General features: G+C 40.9%; 1 protein-coding gene across 5 annotated transcripts in view; it reads right to left on the bottom strand.

The window, feature by feature from the left end:
• The window catches only part of fat3a (FAT atypical cadherin 3a), a 185,074-nt gene that overhangs the window by 52,684 nt on the left and 109,455 nt on the right, over positions 1-22,935 (bottom strand). For all 5 annotated transcript variants that reach the window (XM_084950510.1, XM_084950505.1, XM_084950507.1 and 2 more), the window contains 6 exons: positions 22,516-22,791; positions 21,896-22,106; positions 19,064-21,792; positions 17,576-18,947; positions 357-553; positions 97-250 (listed from right to left, as the gene is read on the bottom strand). In XM_084950510.1, coding sequence (XP_084806636.1) covers positions 97-250; positions 357-553; positions 17,576-18,947; positions 19,064-21,792; positions 21,896-22,106; positions 22,516-22,791 — 4,939 coding nt within the window. The remainder of the gene's footprint in view (positions 1-96; positions 251-356; positions 554-17,575; positions 18,948-19,063; positions 21,793-21,895; positions 22,107-22,515; positions 22,792-22,935) is intronic.

Genomic DNA, 22,935 nt, shown 5'->3' with positions numbered 1-22,935 from the left:
AACGGGGGGGATGACATTTGGCTTGTGTATGATTAAGTTGCGATTCATGCTAATTCAGAGAAAAAGTGTGTATTTAAAGTTGGTCTGCATCCATACCACTGTCTGAGTCAATAGTGAAATCTTGGGATCCAGGACCATGTAGAGAGTACTGAATCCAAGCACTGATACCCATATCAGCATCTGTAGCTCCAACCCTCAACAAAACACTAGTGACTGGGAGGTCCTCTGGAATGTAGGCAGTATACATAACCTGCAGTCACATACACACACACACACACACACACGGACACAACTAGTTATGCCAAATCAGTTACGTAGAAAAACAAAACAAAACAATACACAACTTTATTTCTCACCTTGTCACAGATTGGGCTGTTGTCATTGGTGTCTACCACTGTCACTTCTACTGTTGCTTGGGAAACAAACAATCCATCACTAGCTGTGACGTTGATGTTGTATAGGTTGCATTCTTCCCTGTTGAGTGGGCCCTTTACATACATCTTCCACTCACCCTGGACCAGACCCAGGGCAAATACACCACGATAGTTCCCACCTGGGCGGCACACACAATTAAATACAGGATCAGTCAAGAAATTAGTTAAGTATGGCTATGAATCCATTTGTAAAATCTGAAGTGCAGTAAGGTCATTTTTAGTTTTCACTGTGGCTGAAGGCAAAGTTCAAAGTCAAAACCTGTGCATTCTAAGTCAAGTTCAAATTTTAAACTATATTTAAAGTTCAAAATGGGCATAAACATCACCATTCTTAATTTCATTTGAAATGTTTTGACAGAGTAAAGTCAATTAAATAAATTTTTAAAAATTGTCATTAGTGTTATGCATACAGTAATTTGTCATTTCTGTGCAAAATAATGAGCATGTTGCTGTGGCAGGGTGTGTTTTGTGGCTCAGCTACAGGGGAGGGGCGGAGCAGTGGGTTCAGGGGACAGTGATGTGGAAGGCTGCCTGGCACAGCTGAGATCCATCATGCTAACCATGCCTTCCCTATTTCAGTAGCTGCTGAGGCCCAGAAGAGGTATGTGAGGTTTGGAGTGGAGAACAGTGGGCTGGAGCCCACTGGAAAGTGTACAGTCACAGAAGTATATACATATGTGAGAGTAAAATAAAAATCAGTTTGCCAAATAAACCTGTGGAATCATCGGGTCCTTTATATAAAGTCTTTATCTCTGAGTGTAAGATACGCAAGTTGTCTGTCTGGTAGCTTGAACTACTATTACTTCAGACTTTGCATCGTGTGACTATCTGCCATCATACTGTTGCTGATTTTTAAAAACTGTTTTGTTTTCTTTGTTTTTTTTAATTTATTTAACTTTTTTTGGCTGTCCTGCCTGGCTGCTTCGGAAATTAGAATTATGATCTGAACTGCACTGTTGTGTATCTTGGTTTTCAGGACAGGCAGAAGCTTGTAAGAGAAACAGACACCTGGAACACAAGAATTCGAAAATGCAATCAACAATCTTATTCTGATATTAGTGTATGTGTGTGCGAAAGTGATAGAGAAAAAGAGCAAGATTGTCAAGTTCAAGTGTGTGTGTGTGTCTTTGTCATTAAATGTACTTAGAAATTAGCGAGGGAAGTGACGGGAAACGGTAAGCGACCCATGTTGTAGGTGACGTCAGACGCCGGAGATTTGGCGGAAAAAAAGCGAATGGTCGCGTAGAATTTAACAAAGTTTCTTTAAGCTTCAGTATTGCCAAATAAACTAATCAATTGTCATATAACTAACAACATCCGTCCTATCATGTCTAACACCCTGGAGGACAACGGGGAGAGTTTAGACGCTCTCCAAGATTACATCGACCGGTGCTTTAGTAATGAAGAAGGCTCAGACTGCATCTTCCCCAGCCAAAATTGAGACACCGTCATCGAAGAGATGTCGCCCGGCAGACTCCCCCGGCACAACATTGCCTGATGGTTTGTCAGAACACCGTCAATCGACAAGCGATTGTCCAGTTTCGATGCGAGGCTGTCCCTGGTGGAGATTTCACACTGGGAATTTAAATCTCTCAGAGAATCCCTGGAATTCAGCCAGCAGCAGATGGAAACGCTTGCCGCTGAAACTGCCACGCTACGGTCAAATCTCTAACCGATAACGTGACCCAGTTAAACATAGAAAATAAAAAAATTAAAGAATCCGTTATCGATCTACAAGCCCGTAGCATGCGAGACAACCTTGTGTTTTCTGGTATTCCGGAATCTGCCGGAGCAACGGTGAAAAGCTTCATTAAAACACACCTGAAGCTGCTGGAGGACACCGTAAAGAACATCGCCTTCGAAAGAGTGCATCGCTTGGGGGCCGTGAAGTCGCCGACTGGGAGACCACGTCCAATTGTGGCCAAATTCGGCCAATTCAAACAGAAGGAACAGGTGAAGAGTCGCGGCAGGGAGCTGAAAGTAACGGACTTCAGCGTGAACGACCAGTTCCCCAAAGAGATCCTGGAACGACGCAAGGTCATGTTCCCAGTTCCACGTAGCTTCATCCAGAGAGGCTCCCGCGCTGTCATCACCGTGGACCGGTGTTCCAGATCTACTGGTGTTTAGATCAATTGGCGTTGGTCGAACAGATGTGTGGCAGTCTTGCGTTTCAGGAGCTGCTACCGACAAACCAGGAAAAAAAACGCCAAATGTGTCATCTGTGACACTTGTGAGGTTATCTCAGACACACTCCGTCAGTCTTGATGCTGTTGAACAACAAAATGTTTAAAAATGTGGCGAGTTTACCTGGTGATATCCAAATGCGCGACGCGATCGCGAAAACAGCAAACAATTAACACCACGCCGATGTTGTTCACAGGACAGCAGGAGTAAACGATCGGGAGACTCTTGTCGTCGTTATCGTCCCCCTCGCACGTTTTATTTCTCCGGTTTCAGCGTTTTTGCTTCACAACTGTTGCATCTTCAAAAACTAAAAATACAATAACTGAGACTTACAATGGAGTATCGTTGCACTGGTTTACTGAACCTTTCTTTCAGGGCATGTACAGAACATCAGTATCCATTTTCTACTGCCTCCTACAGGACACACTCTTCTTCCACTTCCTTACACATTAATGTAACACAGAACCAATACTGCCTCTCCTGGCATTACCATTGTAACAACACACTCATTCTGTTTCTTTCAGATGAATAACAGGAACTTAGGATGTAGGTATCTATGAATAATAACTATTATGCATACTCATATATTTATATAACCTACTAATCTCTTGCGATACCACAACAACTAAAGCGTGCAGTTTACTTTGTGTGCACTAACATGGACTCGAATCAGCCAGCGCCACCTCTGGCCAAGTGCCACAGCCTACTTGTGACACACATCTGCAGCACGTTTGAATTCGTTTCATGCACAATACATTTGTACCTTTCAATTGTGTCTGTTTGTGCGTCATGCAAATAAACCTTTGAAATGAATGAAATGACACTAATATTTCACTAGTGTTGTAACATCACATGTCGTTAGCGTAGTCTGCCTGTGTCTTTTCTCTGCGAACAAACATTTTAGAGTTGGTTGTTATATACAGTCTGTATAAGTATGGTTAATCTAATGAACATTTGTAAGGAGGTGGCAGTTACTGTGAATTTACAGCAGTTACACAGTGATTAGTAATAAACAGAGCCAGTGAGAGTGAATGGATTTAAGAAAGTCAGTGACTCAGGTGTGTCGATTGGTTTGTCATCTGTTTTTGAGACTGGAGGAGACGTAGAAATCATTTGTTTTAAATCTTAGTTAGGAAGATTCCTGTTTGAAAACAAGCACTTTTTGTGAGAAATGCAAGAAGTACATCTGCAGAAAGCACACAGTTACATTCTGTCCATCATGTGGACAAAATTGAAAATGTTGAACATTGAAAAACTGAGAACGTTGGGCAAGTTCAAAAGAAATGTGTTTGTAAGAACGAACAACCTTTACCAAACTGTTCGTAAAATAGTTATGGAAAATCTAACTGTTGTATGTCTGTGTTCTACATGTTTATCTCATGGGAAATAAAGTTGCTATTGTTTTATTGCAGTTTCTTGACAATTCTGAGTGGATTTACACAGTACGGGTCAAAATGACCCGCAACAAAATCAATGTCATTTTTTTGTTTTTCAACATAATACAAGGGTTAATTTCCAAAACCTGCATATGATCTTCAATTGGTAGCAGATCCACTATCACATAGCAGCTGGAGCAGTCTCCAATGGAGGTCAGTCCACTGCTGCCACCTGTGGCCAAATACCATAGCCTACTACTAGATTAACTTGTGACACATCTGCACCTGCTGCTATGATCACATTGAGTAGAGGCTGAGTGGCTGCACTTACCCCTGGTACATCCAAATCTACCCACAAACATGTTGAAAGATGCAATGGCAGCAATGTGGATTGTCAACACTAAAAACAATCAGTAAGCAAAGATAACAGGGATCAATTTTTTCTGTTTATTTAGCACCCACAACATTTGTAGTCGCCTTCTGCACAGGGGAAGTCCACACACACTGTGTGGTACCACTTTCCGCAGAAGGTGCATTTAATCTGCAAGATTGAATGAGATTGTCAGAGTCATTGTCTGACTGTTTATTACTAATCATCTTCTGTACATTCACAGTAACTCCCATCTCCTTACAAATGTTCATTAGATTAACCATACTTATACAGACTGTATATAACAACCAACTCTAAAATGTTTGTTCGCAGAGAAAAGACACAGGCAGACTACTCTAACGACATGTGATGTTACAACACTAGTGAAATATTAGTGTCATTTCATTCATTTCAAAGGTTTATTTGCATGACGCACAAACAGACACAATTGAAAGGTACAAATGTATTGTGCATGAAACGAATTCAAACGTGCTGCAGATGTGTCACAAGTTGATCTGGCTGTAGGCTGTGGCACTTGGCCGGAGGTGGCACTGGTTGATTCGAGTCCATGTTAGTGCACACAAAGTAAACTGCACGCTTTAGTTGTGAAGCAAACACGCTGAAACCGGAGAAATAAAACGTGCGAGGGGGACGATAACGACGACAAGAGTCTCCCGATCGTTTACTCCTGCTGTCCTGTGAACAACATTGGCGTGGTGTTAATTGTTTGCTGTTTTCGCAATCGCGTCGCGCATGAGGATATCAACAGGTAAACTCGGCACATTTTTAAACATTTTGTTGTTCAACAGCATCAAGACTGACGGAGTGTGTTTGAAATAACCTCACAAGTATCACAGATGACACATTTGGCGTTTTTTTTTTTTGCTGGTTTGTCAGTAGCAGCTCCTGAAATGCAAGACTGCCACACATCTGTTCGACCAACGCCAGTTGATCTAAACGCCAGTAGATCTTAACGCCAGTAGATCTAAACGCCAGTAGATCTGGAACACCGGCTCTATGTGGACGGACAGCTCTACCGCGACCCCGGCACCACTCCGTGGTTATATTGACTGCACTCCAGATAAGAACCCGCTACACTCTTTTCTTATTCATTCACACTCTCTCCTTTAACATGGGTTTAACCTTGTAATATCAGTATGATGTCATAGCCGATATAACACTGTCACCCTCCGTCATTGCTTTAATTGGAATGTTTCTGTTTCTTTTCTTTTTTGTTGTTGTCGCTCACTGTTCTCGTGGTTTTTTTCTTTCTCTTTTCTTTCACTGCTGTGATCACCTACTTCCCCACTCACCTAAAAACAACACCCTCTATTTCTGCATATTCACACACCACGATCACGCAAAAAACATGCGCTCCACGGCAGCACATTTACAACAGCCTCACAGCACACACAGACTTATAGGACACACACGCAAGCCACGCTTGTTCATATTAGTGAATATACACACACATAGTCAGGCTTATGGAGCCTCTCACCACACATTTTGTTTTCTCTTTCTATTTACAAACAAGTGATGTCTCCACATTCTCTTCATCTAAACGAAACACCCAGCGTACATCATTAGACATACACACACAATTATGGGCACACTAAGGTTTGTCACATGGAATGTAAATGGAGCTGGCACCAGAGAAAAAATGTTAAAGATATTTAACCAGCTTAAAAAACTACAGGCAGATGTTGTTTTATTATAAGAGACTCACAGGCCTGTCACAGGTTTAAACGAACTTAAAACACCTGAGTTTCCTAATGTGTCTGCAGCCTGTTATAATTCTAGACAAAGGGGAGTAGCAATTTTAATACATAAAAATGTTAATTTTATAGTACTCGATACAGTTATAGATCCAGAGGGTAGATTCCTTATTATTAAATTATCAGTATTTAACAAAAAGCTATGTATTGTAAGTATATATGGTCCAAATGTTGATGAATCCTCATTCTTCCACGGATTTTTTAGTGCACTCTATGAACACCTTGATTGCACACTTATTCTTGGAGGCGACCTCAACCTTGGACTAAATGAAGAAATAGATAGGCTCAACACAACAGGAACTCAGCGCAATTGGCAGTCCACAAATATAATCGAACAGTATATGAGCGACTTTGGCCTTTGCGATGCATGGCGCTCCCTTCACTCCAACAGTAAGGAATATTCTTTCTTCTCACATGTCCATCACTCCTACTCTCGTCTAGATTATTTCCTAGTCAGCAGCTCACTGCTGAGTGATATTTCAGTCACTGAGATTCACCCTATAGCTGTCAGCGATCATGCTCCTGTATCTTTAACACTAATACATAAGAAGAACGCTACACCAAGTAAAAACTGGAGATTCAATACATCGCTGCTCAAAGATGAAGACTGTATTAAATATTTTAAAAAAGAGTGGACTTCATATTTAGACTTTAATGACACTCCCGGAACATCAGCTTCTGTTCTATGGGAAGCAGGGAAAGCTGTGATGAGAGGTAAAATAATTTCTTTCTCATCACACAAAAAGAAAGAAGAAAACAAAAATATTCAGGAACTAGAAAAAACCATCAAATCCTTAGAAGAAACTTACGCGTGCAACCAAGATAAAGAAATAATGAACAAAATATGCAAAACAAAACTAGAATTAAATGAAATTATTAATAAAAAAAAAAAACACAATTCCTAGTACAAAGACTTTGCTTGCAGAATTTTGAACACAGTAACAAATCAGGTCGATTTCTAGCTAACCAGTTAAAAATAAATAAATAAAAAACAACTATATGTGCTGTTAAAGATTTATCTGGAAACACAATATATGACCCTGGAAGAATAAACAACATTTTTAGGGATTTCTATGAAACTCTATATTCACCACAAATAAACCCGTCTAAAAATGAAATTGATCAGTTTCTTGACAACGTAACTCTTCCAAAATTACTAGACAGTCAAGCAATGGCACTGGATTCGCCACTGACGGCAGGTGAACTCCAGGAAGTCCTGGTAAGTATGCCCAATAATAAGGCTCCAGGTCCAGACGGCTACCCTGCAGAATTCTACAAAGAATTCTGGACAATTTTGGCACCAGTATTCCACGGAATGTTGCAGGAAATCAAGGAAAATGGCAGACTACCACCAAATATGAATTCTGCCAACATTAGTCTCCTGCTAAAACCAGGCAAAGACCCTTTATTTCCCTCAAGCTATCGTCCAATATCCCTTATAAATGCAGACCTCAAAATAATCTGCAAAGCCCTCTCAAAAAGATTAGAGAAGATAACCCCCTTTTTAATTCATCCTGACCAAACTGGTTTCATAAAAGGTAGGCACTCATCAACAAACGCACGTAGATTACTTAATTTAATAGACTACTCATACAGTAAAAACATTGAAACCACAATATTATCTCTAGATGCAGAAAAAGCGTTTGACAGAGTTAACTGGAAATTTTTATTTGCAACTTTACACAAATTTGGTTTTGGAAACTCTTTCATAAACTGGCTAAGAATATTATATAATTCACCAACAGCTTGTGTCAGAACAAATGACCAGACATCCTCCAGTTTCTGTTTCCTGAGGGGCACCAGACAGGGATGCCCACTCTCCCCCTCACTTTTTGCAATTTTTATCGAAACACTAGCAGCAGCATTTAGACAGGCTAAACAATTAAGGGCATAAAATGTAAGAACGTAGAACATAAAATCAGTCTCTATGCGGATGATTTGTTGCTTTTTCTCCAAAACTCACAAACCAACCTTTCTGAGGTAATTACTCTAATAAACTGGTTTTCAAGAGTTTCAGATTATTCAATTAACTGGTCAAAATCTACAGGTCTTCCAATTAACTGCTCCTTCCATAATTCTTCTTCTGCCCCACTACAATCTGGAAATATTAAATATTTAGGTATTAATGTCTCTCCTAAGCTTTCAGACTTAACTAAATTAAACCACATCCCACTTCTAAAGAAAGTAGAAGGTGATCTGACTAGATGGAAATCTCTACCCATATCACTCATGGGAAGGGTCGCCAGGGGTCTATAAAAATGATGATCTTGCCAAAAATAAATTACTTATTTTTAATGATCCCGAAAAAACTATCACAAGATTGGTTCAGATCTCTGGATTCGTATATTTCTAAATTCCTTTGGAAAGATAAACCCCCGCGTATCAGCTTAAAAACGCTTCAAAGAACCAAGGATAAAGGAGGATTAGATCTGCCTAATTTTCAACAATATTTCTTAGCCAACAGGCTTCAGTACATCTCAGGATGGTTAAAACGTACCTTCTTAGATGAGCCCTGGCTAGATGTTGAACAGGCACTATGCAATAATCTAGAGATTTCAGACCTACCATTTATCAGCTCAAACATCAAAAGACATGAATGCTTTAAAAGCATCAACATCAGCTCTTCTCTGACAGCATGGTGGGAGTTTATAAAAATAACGGTCTTCATTAATCCCATGCAGACGTATACCTATCTGGAATAACGCTGACATATTACAAAACAATAATATGATTAATTTTCCAGAATGGAGTTGTAAAGGAATTAAATACTTAGAACATATATTAGAAGGAACAGACTTTATTCCATTTGACAGACTAGTTATACAATATGGGATCAACAAATTAAATCCATAGTAAAAAAGAAATTTAACCTCAGTCAAGTTGAATTGCAAACACCACCATTATTGTTTAAAATATACAGAACACTTTCTAAAATAGATGAATCAATATCCCTTCCTATTGCAAAGTGGGAAGCAAATTTGTCAGTCGGCTTAGACCAAAGCGTCTGGTCTCAGATATGCTTAAAAACCTTTAAATTGATTAGAAATCCCAGTCTGCAATTAATACAATACAAAATACTACATAGAGTGCACTATACAGGTCATCGGATGTTCCAGATGGGCTTTACATCTTCCAACAACTGCTCACACTGTCAAGGCAATACAGCAGACAATTACATCCACACTCTTTGGCTCTGTCCACCAGTGCAGAAGTTTTGGCGCGGGATATGTGAAGACTTATCAAAGTGTCTCAAATGTAAAATTCCAACCTCCCCTTTATTGTGCTTGTTGGGCAAATTGGATGATGTCACTACAGAAACTAATACAGTCCACATGATTTTTACTGCCCTATGCATTGCCAAGAAAACGGTCCTCATGAACTGGAAAAATAAAAATAATCTTAACTCTAGCCAATATAGAAATCATCTAATAGATCACATTAGTCTCGAGACAGCCTCTGCCACCACATTAGATCAATCCCTCTGGGCTCCTCTGATCAGCTCCATCACCTAGCGGGGGTGGGGGGTCGTGGTTTGGTCCCGCCTTCGCCATTGGTTGATGTGGAGGTTGGGATGGGCTTAGGGCGTTTGGAGAATCCCTAGGGACGTTATTCCTGGAGGGCTTAACCCAGGGGTTGTGGTCATAAACTGGTTAGTGGCTCTGGTTGCTCTTAGAGGCGCATCGGCCTAACTAGGGGGCTCTTCAACTGACAGGGAGTTTGTTCCGTTCTTGCAGGAGTCCACACTGCAGGTGGGGGAGAGTCATAGGAGAGGTGGAGAATAAACTTAACCTGGGTGTCTACTATCGACATACATATAGGGCCTTGGGGGTGGGCACGTTAACGGCGTCCAGTGGACGGTCTGTGTATTCAACCCCACCTCTGGCGCTGGTGCCCACCTCTCAATTTTAAATCCATGTAGACACTGAGGGTTCTCGGGAGGGGCCATGCTAACACCTGCTGCTCTCTGGCAGCAGCACCATGCTCTCCCGAGTTTTAAATGCACCTTAGAACAACACGCAGCAACACTACACATGAGCGAGAGGAGGGAGGTTTGGGGTCTTCACACACTGTTCTCTGCTGGCCATCGGGGCGGGGGGGCTGGAAGGAAGTGTTGGCCGTCCGATTGGGATCTGGGATGCGGGGCCTCCCTGCTGCTGCGGAGCCTGGGGCAGTCTGCTTGCCTCCACCCTGGGGGAAAGGGCAACATCTCCTGGGTCTAGGTGCCATTTCCCCCTCCAGGGGCGAGGGTACCTGAACCCGGGGTATAGAGTTTGTTTGGGGAGTGTGATTGTGTGTACAGTGTCCACGTATGTCTATCCCTACGTTGGGTGAGTGCTGAGTATTTGTATATGTGTGCATGAGGGTGGGAATACATGTTTCTGTCTGTGTGTCCCTGTTTGTCAGGTCGGGTCTTACACTCCACCTCTCTGGGAACTCCCAGGCCCTCCAAAGGCCTATCTCCCCTCACCACACTCCCTGCCGGTAACTGATGCCCTCAGGGGTCGGTGCGTTGGTGTTTCTTGGTGTCCAGGGCTGGGTGCTCAGGTATGTACCAGCTCACTCCCGGTGACTAATTGGCGGGGCCTGGTGCCTGTTGCTCGGTCAGGCCTCTTCCGGGGCAAAGGGGGCCCTCGGGCCTCCGGCCTCTGGGCCTGCAGCTCGGTTCACTCTGGCACAGCTGGCTGCCGGCAGAGCCGGCGGGCACGCCACTGCAGCCCCCTCTGGCTTCTGCTCTGTGGCTACTGGGTGACCCTTCATCTGGGGCTCTCCCCAGCTCTTCCCAGGAGGGTGGCACGGATGCCCCTCCGGTGGTCCTCCTTGGGCTCTCGCACTCTGGGGCCTCTGGATGTCTGGGGCCTGGATCTCCTCCATGCCTGCTTCATGCCCTGGGGGACAGGGCTATGGCTCTCTACATCCTCTAGCAGACCATTACAAGGGGAAACCTTTTGAATACAAGCGCGCTGATCCACACAGGTGTGCACACGGGTGTTCACTGTTCATAGACATAAACTACACCTCTATTGGCTGCTATTTCCAAGCACATTGTGCACTGTCGGTCCTGCTTGCTACACAACAACATTCAATATTTAGTATTTAGTGCTGTTTACACTTAGCTAGATTAATGTGATGGTGTTGTGTTTAGTATGTTGCTCTATTGCTTGTTTTCTCTTCTTTTTCTCTCAACAGGTGATCCAGGAGATTTTTTTTTTCTTCTTTCTCTTTTTAAGTGCCCTTTCTCACTGTCCCTCTTCCTATCTGTTTTTCTTTTCCTTCATTTTTCTTTCTCCCTTTCCTATCCCTCAGTCATGTCTGTCCCGTCTGTAACAACTGAAAATAAAATAAAATAAATAATAACAACAAAGGTCGATCAAATGGACCAATACGGCAAGGCTGTGATGATCCATTTGGCAAAGTAAATCCATTGGGTATCCTTGTTGGTCTTCAGACAACAATTCTGACGGCTAAAGAACCAAATGGGACAAGCGAAAAAAAAAAAAAAAAAAAAAAAAGAAATTAGGGTGGGAAACTGCAAAAATGCCCCACCAGAGCAAGAGGCAGACAGAGATGGGCCATCAGCAGCCCTCAACGGTAGGGAAGATTTGGGGCCACACATCTCGGCGATACCATGCCAGCAGGAGGAGGGAGCCCAACTCCACCAGAGGTGGTCATTAATTTATTTAACCTTCATTGAGACTCAATGTCTCATTTACAAGAGAGACAAACAAAATAAAATAACAATAAAACAATAAAATAGGAATAAAATGACAAAAATAAAAATTAGCTCATGTTTAAACAGTTACTGGAAAAACAAGAACAAATTCACAATTATGATTTCACAAGGGCATTTGTACATCTTTTAAACTCTGCAAGTGAAATCTACTGAGAGAGTTGTAAGTCCTTCTGTAATGTAGTCCATGAAAACGGGGCAGAAAAGAAGAATGTCTTCTTTCCAAGTTCTGTACGAACACTCAATGTAATTAAGTCTTGAGACCACAAACTATGACTAAAATCTTTGAGTAACATGTAATAGGAGGGCAGTAAACCACAAATAGCAAGGCCAATAAGGACCAGTCAACCAGATAGAGTCCAAAAGATGGAGAGAATGAGCAGAGCCAGTTAGGAGGGGTAAAAAGATGGTAGCAAGATGCCTTTTCCTTGCAGTGAAAGTGAAACACAAATTAGCAATGATTTTGGAAAAAAGAAAAAAGTTTATTTAACAGGTGAGCAATATGTAGCTTACAGGAAAGATTATCACCAATCACAAACACCCAAGTATTTGTATGAGGTCACAGGTTCAATAGAAATGCCGGGTACAAGAGAGTGAAGTACTGCAGGCATGCACTTTCTATTTCAGAACAACATGACCTTGGTTTTATTTGTATTTAAAACCAGTCAGAGCTGACACAGCTGTGACTGTATACAATCAAAAGCTAGCTGTGACTGTTCAGAAACCATCTTGATGGTATGAGCATTTGCCCTCCTAATGGAGGCATTGAACCAATTATGAAACTTACGAAAACATAGCCAATCGTCATTAGTCAGACTTTCTCGCAGTAGCCCACGTCTGGTTCCTCTTATGTAGGAGAATGGCCAATGGAAATATCTCCATGCTAAATTGGAATTGTAATACGACCCCAGTTAAATCTGACTGAAGTCGTAAATAAAAACTTTAAATTTCTTTTTGTAAAGATACCAGGCTTGGACTGTAAGAGTTTAGCGTTTCTCACCCACAAACCTATTTGGCATACTAGTTAAAAAAAAAGTGTTAATAAGAGATGATTTATCTGGTGATTTGGGATTAAGGCATATACGGCTTTGAATATTTTGTTTAAAATTTAAAGAAAACAGTGTGCCATCAGACGAAGAAGAAAGTCAGTCCCAATTAAAATCATTTATTTCATTAAAATGCAGTTCAGATAAAAGTCAAATTGGAGAAGGCTCTGCGCTAGGGGAAGCAGATAGTGGCCAATAGTAGCCAACCACAGCCATAGACTGATTTCCAAACAGGTTAATTACTTAGGTCCGTAATTTCAAACTGCGTAGGTGCAGATCTTCAAGACTTGAGCAGCTTCCCAAGACTTCTCTGGAACAGTCAGAATTCAATCATATCCATTTTGGGTTTTTTTTGTTTTTTTAATCTGCTGGTGTATCACATACAGCCAGGGGCTGAGGGTCAGGCTAAATACCCCCCCCCCCCAAAAAAAAAATTAAAGCATCATTATTAGACACTTGCATATAAAGTTTCTGGGAAACAAACAACTATAGGAACTAGTATTAAAAGGCTGACAACAGAGAGAATGACACTGCTATCAGCTGTTGTTTGTGGGTTTATTGCTGACTTTTACAGTTTGATGCAGAGAATATCAAGTAAAGTTAGAGGCCACTTCTTTTTAAAGTTGTGTCAGGAATGGAGCGTGTGGAAGAGGATCTACAGTAAAGGCAGATTATGTTAAACAAAAAAAACCTGATACTTCTATAGCACCATTATATTCAGTTGAAAATTTCAACCATTTTCTACTGCAGACCTTACTCAGCCAGTCACACCTACATTCACACAGCACATTTATCATCTACACCTAAACGGATACTTTCTTGTGCTCATATGCCAATGGAGGCAATGAGCTCAGTATCTTGCCCAAGGTTACTTGAGTGTGTGGATTCCACCATTGGTAGATAACCCTCTCTATCACATGACCCACAGTTGCCCTTATGAAGCTTCCATATATATTTTATTGTAATGGGTGGATGTGACAGTGTAGTTGATGTGGGTTACAAAAGCTTTTCAACACAATCTAACCAGTGTCACTCAGGGAGAAAACACAGGAAATGTCAGTAATCACATCCAGTATAAAGTATGTAAGATTTGGCAGTGCTCTATCTGACATTGTGATTTATAGTACTGGAGCTCCAGAAAGGGCTGCACTGTTTCAATTCCTGTTCATTTATTACACTTCAGACTTTCAGTACACCTCCAGGACTTCCCTCTACAGAAATATTCAGATGATTATGCAGTAGGTTGAAAATATGTGTGATTAGTAGAAGATTTTGTGGAATGGTCAGAGATATATCATCTGCTTTTGAATGGGTATAAGACCAGAGAAAGACCAACCTCCGAAAGAGTACAACTAGATGGTCCATGACTATCCTGAGACAGAATGTCAGTGTGGTGTACATAAGAGTACAAGTCCACAACGACAACAGACTGAACTAGACAATGAACAGATACAAGCAGTGAAGGAGCTGACTCTAAAGTTTTGAAGTTGAATGTTGCATTTGAAATTACATGATGATGCAGAAATTACATACAATCACACAGAGTGAATAAGGTGATTGAGGAAGAAATACTGCATCATGAAATAGTGACTCATGGGAAGCCTAAGCCTATTGCAGTGTAACAAAGGAAAGATTCAGTGTCACCAGATCCAGTTCAAACTACATTGTTTAGCAAAAGGGAAGTTTTGGTAATGGACTGTTTTTTATATAACGATTTTCTGCTCTACCTGAGCACTCAAAAAGGCTTTATACAAATACTTAATTTATTCCTCTTCATACATGCACTTTTTTCTCTTATGCTTAAGTGTTTTCTGACATTTACACACATTCACACTCCAGTGCATGCATCACAGGGGTTAGTATCTGGCTCAAGGATATTTGGTATGCACACTGAAGCAACCAGGAATCGAACCACCAAACTTCCAATTAGTAAATGACTTGCTCTATCCTCCTGGGCTACAATCACACCAATTTTTAAACCTAGTCTTTAAAGTCGACAAGGTGTCCATTTCCTGAATCAAAACTGGTGCGTCTTACACAGAAGAAGGGCCCATAAACCAAAGACTCTGCCTTATGGTATTATGGATCGTTGTTGGGGTTTTCACTGTATTATTTTAGGGTTCTTTACCTTACAATATAAAGGATCTTTAGGGAACAGTTGTTGTGATTTGGCGCTATATAAAGGAAATTCTATTTCATTTATCAAAATTGGCAAAAATTACGGAAAGTAATAATAACTCAATTGCATATTCTATAAAGATTTATGGTTAAGGAGATTTAATGAATATTAAATGTATCTAATTATAGTATGTTGTTTTCTCCTGTAGCTCACTGCCCGTTGATCAGCCAAATCACTATGTTTAATCAGACATGCACTTGGAGCGCAATCATTATCCATACTGTATAATAATTTATGAATATTTTAGATTTGATCTGCAGATTTGGACCTTATTCATACAAAGAATATCCCAGGCTGACTTCAAGAAACATTGAAAGATGGTATTTGTTTCCTGAATCCCACAGTAAGAGTCTACTATCTTTTGATACCAATTGAATTTTAAAATTCTGTCACAGTCACAAAGTAATTATAGCACTAGCACTGCTATGATTGCTGCTAGTATAATGTGCCACCCAATGTGATCCTGCCCAGCAAATTGTGACATAATCCTAAACCTAACTGGTTCCATGGTTCACCCTTATGTAGGACCAAAAAAAAAGAGAAAACATCCTCAGTGTTTACAACTTTGGATACTGTGGCTTAAAAAGCCGCAAATCAGAAGTACTTGACTCCCTGGTATAACTCTCAAACGTGCAGCTTGATGCAGATAACCCATAAGCTGGAGAGAAAACCGAATCTCACCAATTTTGAAAATCCTCATTTAGCCTGAAATAAGGGTTTGTTGCTCTATAAAAATACTAGCAGCCACCATGACAAAGACGAGACAAGGAACTGATTGTGGACCTTAGGCAGACCAGGAAACAGTGACCCCTGTTTCAATCCATGTGGATTCAAGTCGATGTGGACATTGTGGAGAGCACTATAAATACCTTGGAGTACAAATTGACAATAAACCGGACAAGCTTAAAAACACCACTGCACTTTACAGGAAGAGCCAGAGAAACATTAGAAACATGATGTTGGTCAATGGTAACTACATTCATCATCATCCTCACCAGCTTGCCTGAAAAACACACTACAAAGCCTTCAGCTGATCCAACATGGTGCTGCAAGAGTACTGACAGGGACTAGAAAGAGAGAGTACATTTCCCCAATACTGGCTTCTCTTCATTGACTCCCTATTTAACCCAGAATTGAATTTAAAATCCTTCCTCCCACATATAAGGTTTCCTAAAGGTTATCTTAAGACCTCATTGTTCTGTATCACCCCAATGGAGCACTTTGCTGCCACACTGTGGACTTGTGGTTCCTAGGATATTTTAAAAGTAAAATGAGTGGCAGAGCCTTCACCTTCAGCCTGAATCTTCTCTTAGTTATACTGCACTAGGCAACTCATGATGCACCAGGTGTCTCTTCTTCACTCACCTTTTTGAGTCACTGTCTTTACACACCACTCTGTATTTAATCATTACCTATTATTAACTTCTCACTCTCTTCCACAATGTGTTTTTTGTCCTGTCTTCCTCCCATTACCACCAAATGGTTGTGTTATGTTTGACAGTTCAATGTCGCATCAGCATCATCATAGGGGTGACTGTAGGTCAGGTGGTAGAGCCAGTCCCCTACTTATTGGAAGGTTGGTGGGTCGATCCCCGTTTGCTCGAGTGTGCATGCCAAAAATCCTTAGGTAGGATACTAACCCTGAGTTGGTCTCTAATTCGTCCATTGGAGCATGAGTGAGTGTTGGATAGAAAGACCATAGAAAAAAATGCTTGTGGGAAATGGTGAATGAGGCAAGTTGTGTAAAGCGCTTTGAGTGCTCAGAGTAGCAAAGCACTATATAAAAACCAGTCCATTTACCATTTTATTCCAAACAACTGGTTCAGAACTGTTTTTATCATCTAAGGAATGTTTCTAAAATCAAACTACTGGTTTAAAACGCTGAACTTGAGATGATTATTCATGCCTTGTTCTTATCCCAACTGGGTTATTATAATAGTCATTTGATTTTTTTCAACAACAGTTTTGGATCACCTTCAGACTGTACAGAATGCTGCAGCAAGACTTAACTGGTACCAACAGAAAATCAGTATCACTCCAGTTTTTGCTTCTCTTCATTGTTGTTGTTTTGCATTTTGTTTTAAATTTTGTTTATTTATTTATTTATTTTACATTATTATTATTATTTATTTATTTTATTGTGAAACACTTTGTGATTTTTTTCGGTAAAAAGTGCTATATAAATACATTTTACTTAAGTTTTTGCTCAAAAAGGGGTAGGAGAGATCGCTTGATTGTTGCAGGTTTCTCTGTATGTTATTGTAAGGTAAAGACCTATTTTACACTGTCAGGTAAAGACCTGACAGTGTAAAATACTTAGTGACAACTGCTGTTGTGATTTGGCGCTATAAAAACAAAGTGCTCTGAATTGAATTACCTAACGTCAATTGTTGATTTAATTAATAGATGTATTTAAGTTTTTTTCTGTTTTCTATCTGTTATTCCTTAACAATGCAGTAAAAAATATTTGCCTTGGGACTTACCAGTGATGTGATAGCTGACTTGACGGTTGAAGGCAGAGCTATCATCATCTCTAGTTATCAGCACAGCCACAACCTCTCCTGGGCGGTCACTCTCCTGAACAGAACCAAAGATGTGGTTCTCCATGAACCTGGGAGGGTTGTCATTGATGTCTGACAATGAAACTGTGACAGTGGTTGTACTGGAAAGAGTCAGGGTCTCCCCAAGGTCTGAGGCCACCACTGTAAAAGTGTACGAGGGGCTAGTTTCATGATCCAGGTCTTTGCGTGTAGTGATCCAACCAGTATTGCTGTCAATGCTAAAAGTGCTGACCAGTGTGTCTGAATCCTCTTTTAACTGGATTAATGAACCAAGTTTATATGTTACCTGGCCATTTGCTCCAGAATCTGGGTCTCTTGCTTGAACTTGAATAATTCTGGTTCCAACTGGCATTCCTTCCATAATGGTGGTATCATATGAGTTGGCCTCAAAAGCTGGTTTGTTGTCATTCAAATCCAATACCTTGACTTCAACTTCAACACAACTCACCGAATCAAGCTTAGCCTGTTGTGCCGTGGCAGTGACTTTGAAGTAGTATCCTTTGATCACCTCGTAGTCCAAAGGCTTATCAAGTTTGATCACTCCAGTATGCTTTTCCACCACAAACACACCATCTTGGTTGTTTTCACCAGCCTCTCCATTAACCAGGGCAAAAGTAGTAGAGAGTGATGTAAATTCAAGAGGAGCGTTGAGGTGAACTGTTCCTATGACTGAACCAATAGGAGTGTTCTCTGGTGTATTGAATAAATAATGATATTGGCTAAAGGATGGAATAAAAGTCTCTGGAGAAAGAACATGGATATAGACAGATACTAGAGAGTGTCTGACGGGATTTCCTCCATCAACAGCCTTCACAAAGAAAGATAATACAGAGTTTCTGAAATGGCTGAAACTGCCTTTAGTCACCATCCATCCATTGTCCGGGTCTATCTCCAAAATGTCTACCACTGGTACATTTGCCTCACTGTAAAGTGAATATGTCACTTTAGCATTAATGCCATGATCAGGATCATGGGCCTGAATCTGTGTCACCAAAAAACCTTGAGCCACATCAGATTTCACTGAAGCTCGATACTCTGTGGCACGGAAACAAGGTGCATTATCATTATCGTCCAATAGAGTAACTTGTACTGTACAGTAAGAGACTTGTCCACCTAAATCTTGGGCCGCCACTGTGAGAACAATGTCTTTGTTAGCTGGATCCTCACGATCAAGTTTTTCTGTGGTGTAGATCTGACCATTTGCATCGATGCTAAACTTGTCCTTACCAACATCATTCACAAAGGAATAAGTTATGAGCCCAAACTCTCCTGGGTCTGCATCTGTTGCCTTGACCTGAAATGAAAATTTTGATCACCCTTGTCAATTCAGAAAAATACTTTATAGCTACTTAATATACTTAATGTTATTTCTTTTTAATGTATAATTTAATGAATCCTTACTGCACCTACCTGTATAACTTTGGTTCCCACAGCAGCATTCTCTCTTAGCTCCGCCTCATACATATTCTGTCCAAACATTGGACTATGCAGATTGGCCCTCCACACTTTTACATGAACCTGTGCAGTGCTGGTGAACACCCCATCAGATACTGAAACATTGAGACTATAGGCAGGCTCCATTCTTTGCTTACGGTGGCTGGACAGTGTGATTATCCCTGTCTTTTTTTCTATTGCAAAATTCCTTTTTTCATTTCCTGATAAAATACTGTACTCCAACTTGTCAAAATCTGAGCTGTCTGCATCAGATGCCTGGACACAGGTTATAAAGTGACCCCTTGTTGCCAACTCATTCACATATGCCTCATAGAGCAGCTGGTTGAAAACTGGAGGATTGTCATTTATGTCATTCAACATGACTGTCACAGACACTTCACTACTCAGTGGTGGAAAACCATTATCAGTTGCCCTGACAATAAAGTCATATTTTTGGAGTAGTTCATGGTCTAGCATACGAGCTGTCAGGATTAATCCACTGCTACTGTCAATATGAAAGTACTCTGTATTATTACGTGAATTCGAGAAGATCTGGTAGCGGACAACATTGTTTTTCTCTGAATCTTTGTCTGTGGCAACTACTTCGAGTGCTGGCGTTCCAATCATGGCTGTTTCAGATAAAACTACCCTGTAGGTCATTTTCTGGAAGATAGGTGGATTATCGTTGACATCCTGGACAAACACATCTACATCAACCTCAGCATGGGCACCAGTAAGATAGTCCGTGGCTCTAACAGTCAGGTGGTAAGATGATGTTGCCTCAAAATCCAAAGCATGGATGACACTTATGACTCCGGTATCAAAACCAATGTCAAACTGTAGGGATGGATCTCCATCAACAATTGTGTAGATGATGCTTTGTCCTTCAGGGCTTGAGGCATTGATGCCAAGGATAGGTGTGTGCACAGCTACATCCTCATTCACAGCAACAGTATAAAATGATTTGGCAAAAACAGGCATGGCTTTGTTGACTACAGTGATGGGAAACTCTATTGTAGATGAAAGGGGTGGATAACCACTGTCTCTGGCATATATCACCATTCGGTATTCCACATTGGACAAATCAGACTCAAAAGACCTCTTGAGGCTGAGACTACCTGTCTGCCTGTTGATTTCAAAATGACCATGGTCATCTTTGAGATAGTAAGATACTTGCCCATTAATTCCTTTGTCACCATCTACTGCCATGACCCTGAAAATGGGTGATCCTGGTTCAGCTTCTACTTGAACAGCTGCATAATAAGGAAGTCCAACAAACACAGGGGCATTATCATTTATGTCTTCAACTTGGACTCTAACTACGACTCTAGCCACATGGAGAGGGTCATGCTCCTTTCTTGCCTCAACCACCAGTTCATAGAACTCTTGCTCTTCACGGTCAAATGCTATACCTGTGGTCTCGATGACTCCAGATGTTGGGCGAATTTTGAAATGTGTACCAGCATTCAACAAGTTGTACTTTAGTGGTTCATTCAGACGGTTTCCAATAGCATTGACTACAGCTACCTTTGTGATATTCAATATATTCTCTTTAATAGATGAAGAGTAAATACTGTGGGTGAAGCTGAGACCAGAGTCTAGAGCTTCTCTGACAAGTATAGTCACCAAAGCCATGCTAGAGAATTTACCATCTGAAACTCTGACACTGAAGCGGAAACGCTCTTTGGAAAAATTGTTGTTTTTGACTACAATAATTCCACTTGAAGGTTTGATGGCAAAGTGCTGCAGTTCTCCATCAGTCAGAGAGTATATAAGCTCTGTAGTGATGTCTTTGTCAGGGTCTGTAGCTGAAACCTGAAGTGCTTCAACTCCAACATAAGTGGGGAGTAACAGGACTGTTTCATAAGAACTCTGGGTGAAGCGAGGTGGGGAATCATTTGTGTCAATCACTTGTATTGTGACCTCAGTTGGACTTTCTGCTGTCAACTGTGGCGTTCCGTTGTCTCTCACATGTACGTGGAAATGAAAGATAGTAAAGGTTTCATAATCTAAATTAGCAATGGTTCTGATGGAGCCAGTTCCTGAGTCCACGGTGAAGAACATTTTTGCTGTGTCTTCAATAATCTGGTATACCAGCAGTGCATTTTGGTTACGGTCAGCATCAGTGGCTTTTATTACTAGAGGTGAACCATCTAAGTTTAAGACTACACTGTTAATTGGTGCTGCCTCACTAATACTCCCATGGTAGTGAAGCTCCTGGAACACTGGTGGGTTGTCATTATCATCCACTACCTGGATTAACAGAGTAGCATTGGAGGCCATGCCAGCCATGTTAATAGCCTGGACTATCAGTGTGTAAGAAGTTGTAGTCTCATAGTCAAGCGATTTTTGAGTAGTAATCACTCCACTATACTGATTTATCTGAAAAACATGATTGGTATTGCCCTGCTTGATGTCATAATTGAGGGTGGACTGGCTGACAGCACTGACTGTACTGACAGAGGTCCCAACCAATGCATTCTCCATGATTTCAGTCTGGTACTCAGGTTGAGGGAACTTTGGACCAGCATTATCAGATAGAGTGACAGCAATCCGCACTATTGTGGTAGTGGAAAGTGGGGGGGAGCCACTGTCAATTACTCTGACAGTGAGAATATAATGGCCTATGCTGGATAGGTCCAGCTCATGCGCAACAGTGATGACACCCAAAACTGGCTCAACTTGGAATGTATTTCCACTGTTGCCTGTTGAAGAGAAAAAAAACCCCCCCAATAATAGACAAAATATCAAATTAACGTTCCAACCATGTACATATGTAGGAGCAAGTACTCAGTTGCCATAGCTTACCTGCTTCAATAGAGTAGTGTAGCTCTGCATTCTCGCCTTTATCTTTGTCTAGGGCAGTCACCTGGACTACAGCTGATCCCACTGCTGCTGACTCATATACTGAGCCTTCATACAGAGCACTGGTAAAAATGGGTACGTGGTCATTTACATCTTCCACTTCTATTAGTACACGGACCAAATCTTTTCTGTATGGGAATTCTTGATCCTTTACCTGTGGAGAAAATGATTAAACAAACCTAAATATTTTCTTTAATGATATATATAGGATGAAGATATATGATAAGTTCAAAATAATGTCTACAAAAACAAGTCATTAAACTAGAACTGTTACTCCCTCACTTTCCTTAACCACACATATTTCTCCCGTGTTATGTAGTAGTTTAAAAATTAGATATGTAACTTCTAATGATGCAGTGAGATGTGGATACTGGTTTACTGAATGGTGTAATTTGTAAACCATGTAATTAGTCTGCTGATGTCACCAAAAGGTAGTCCAGCCCAAACAGAGGGTTACTGTGTGCTTGCATAATTGAAACAGGAAAACTATCTGTATGATGAATACAATTCTATGATACAGACTTTTAGACCAAAAATAACTCATGGATTAAAGTATATCTTACAGTCACAGTGAGAATGTGTCGTGCACAGGCCTCATGGTCAAGCCTCTGAGTAGTGTAGATAGTGCCCTGGGTGGGATGAATGCGGAACAGACCCATGGTGTTTGGGTCTATGGAACTCTGCAGAGAGTAGGTCAACTGGTGATGCTTATCACGGTCAGATGCCTGAACCTGGACCACTTCAGTGTCAGGTGGCGTATCTTCAGAAACAACGACATCATAAGTTGGTTGGAAGAAGATGGGAGCATTGTCATTGCTGTCCATAACAGTAATGTGAATCTGGAACATGAGGGACATTAACAAGAGAAAAAGGAAAGAAAGAAAGAACACACTTTAAAATTATAGATATAAACTGTTCATCTTAATGACGTCTTCAGAGTTATATAACTCAGAATTAAATATTTTGCAACTAAACTAAAGCTT

The sequence above is a fragment of the Perissodus microlepis genome, chromosome 14 (assembly GCF_051167445.1).
Source record: "Perissodus microlepis isolate ML-2025 ecotype Zambia chromosome 14, ASM5116744v1, whole genome shotgun sequence".
Classification (NCBI taxonomy): domain Eukaryota; kingdom Metazoa; phylum Chordata; class Actinopteri; order Cichliformes; family Cichlidae; genus Perissodus; species Perissodus microlepis.
This window is presented reverse-complemented; position numbering and strand designations above follow the sequence as displayed.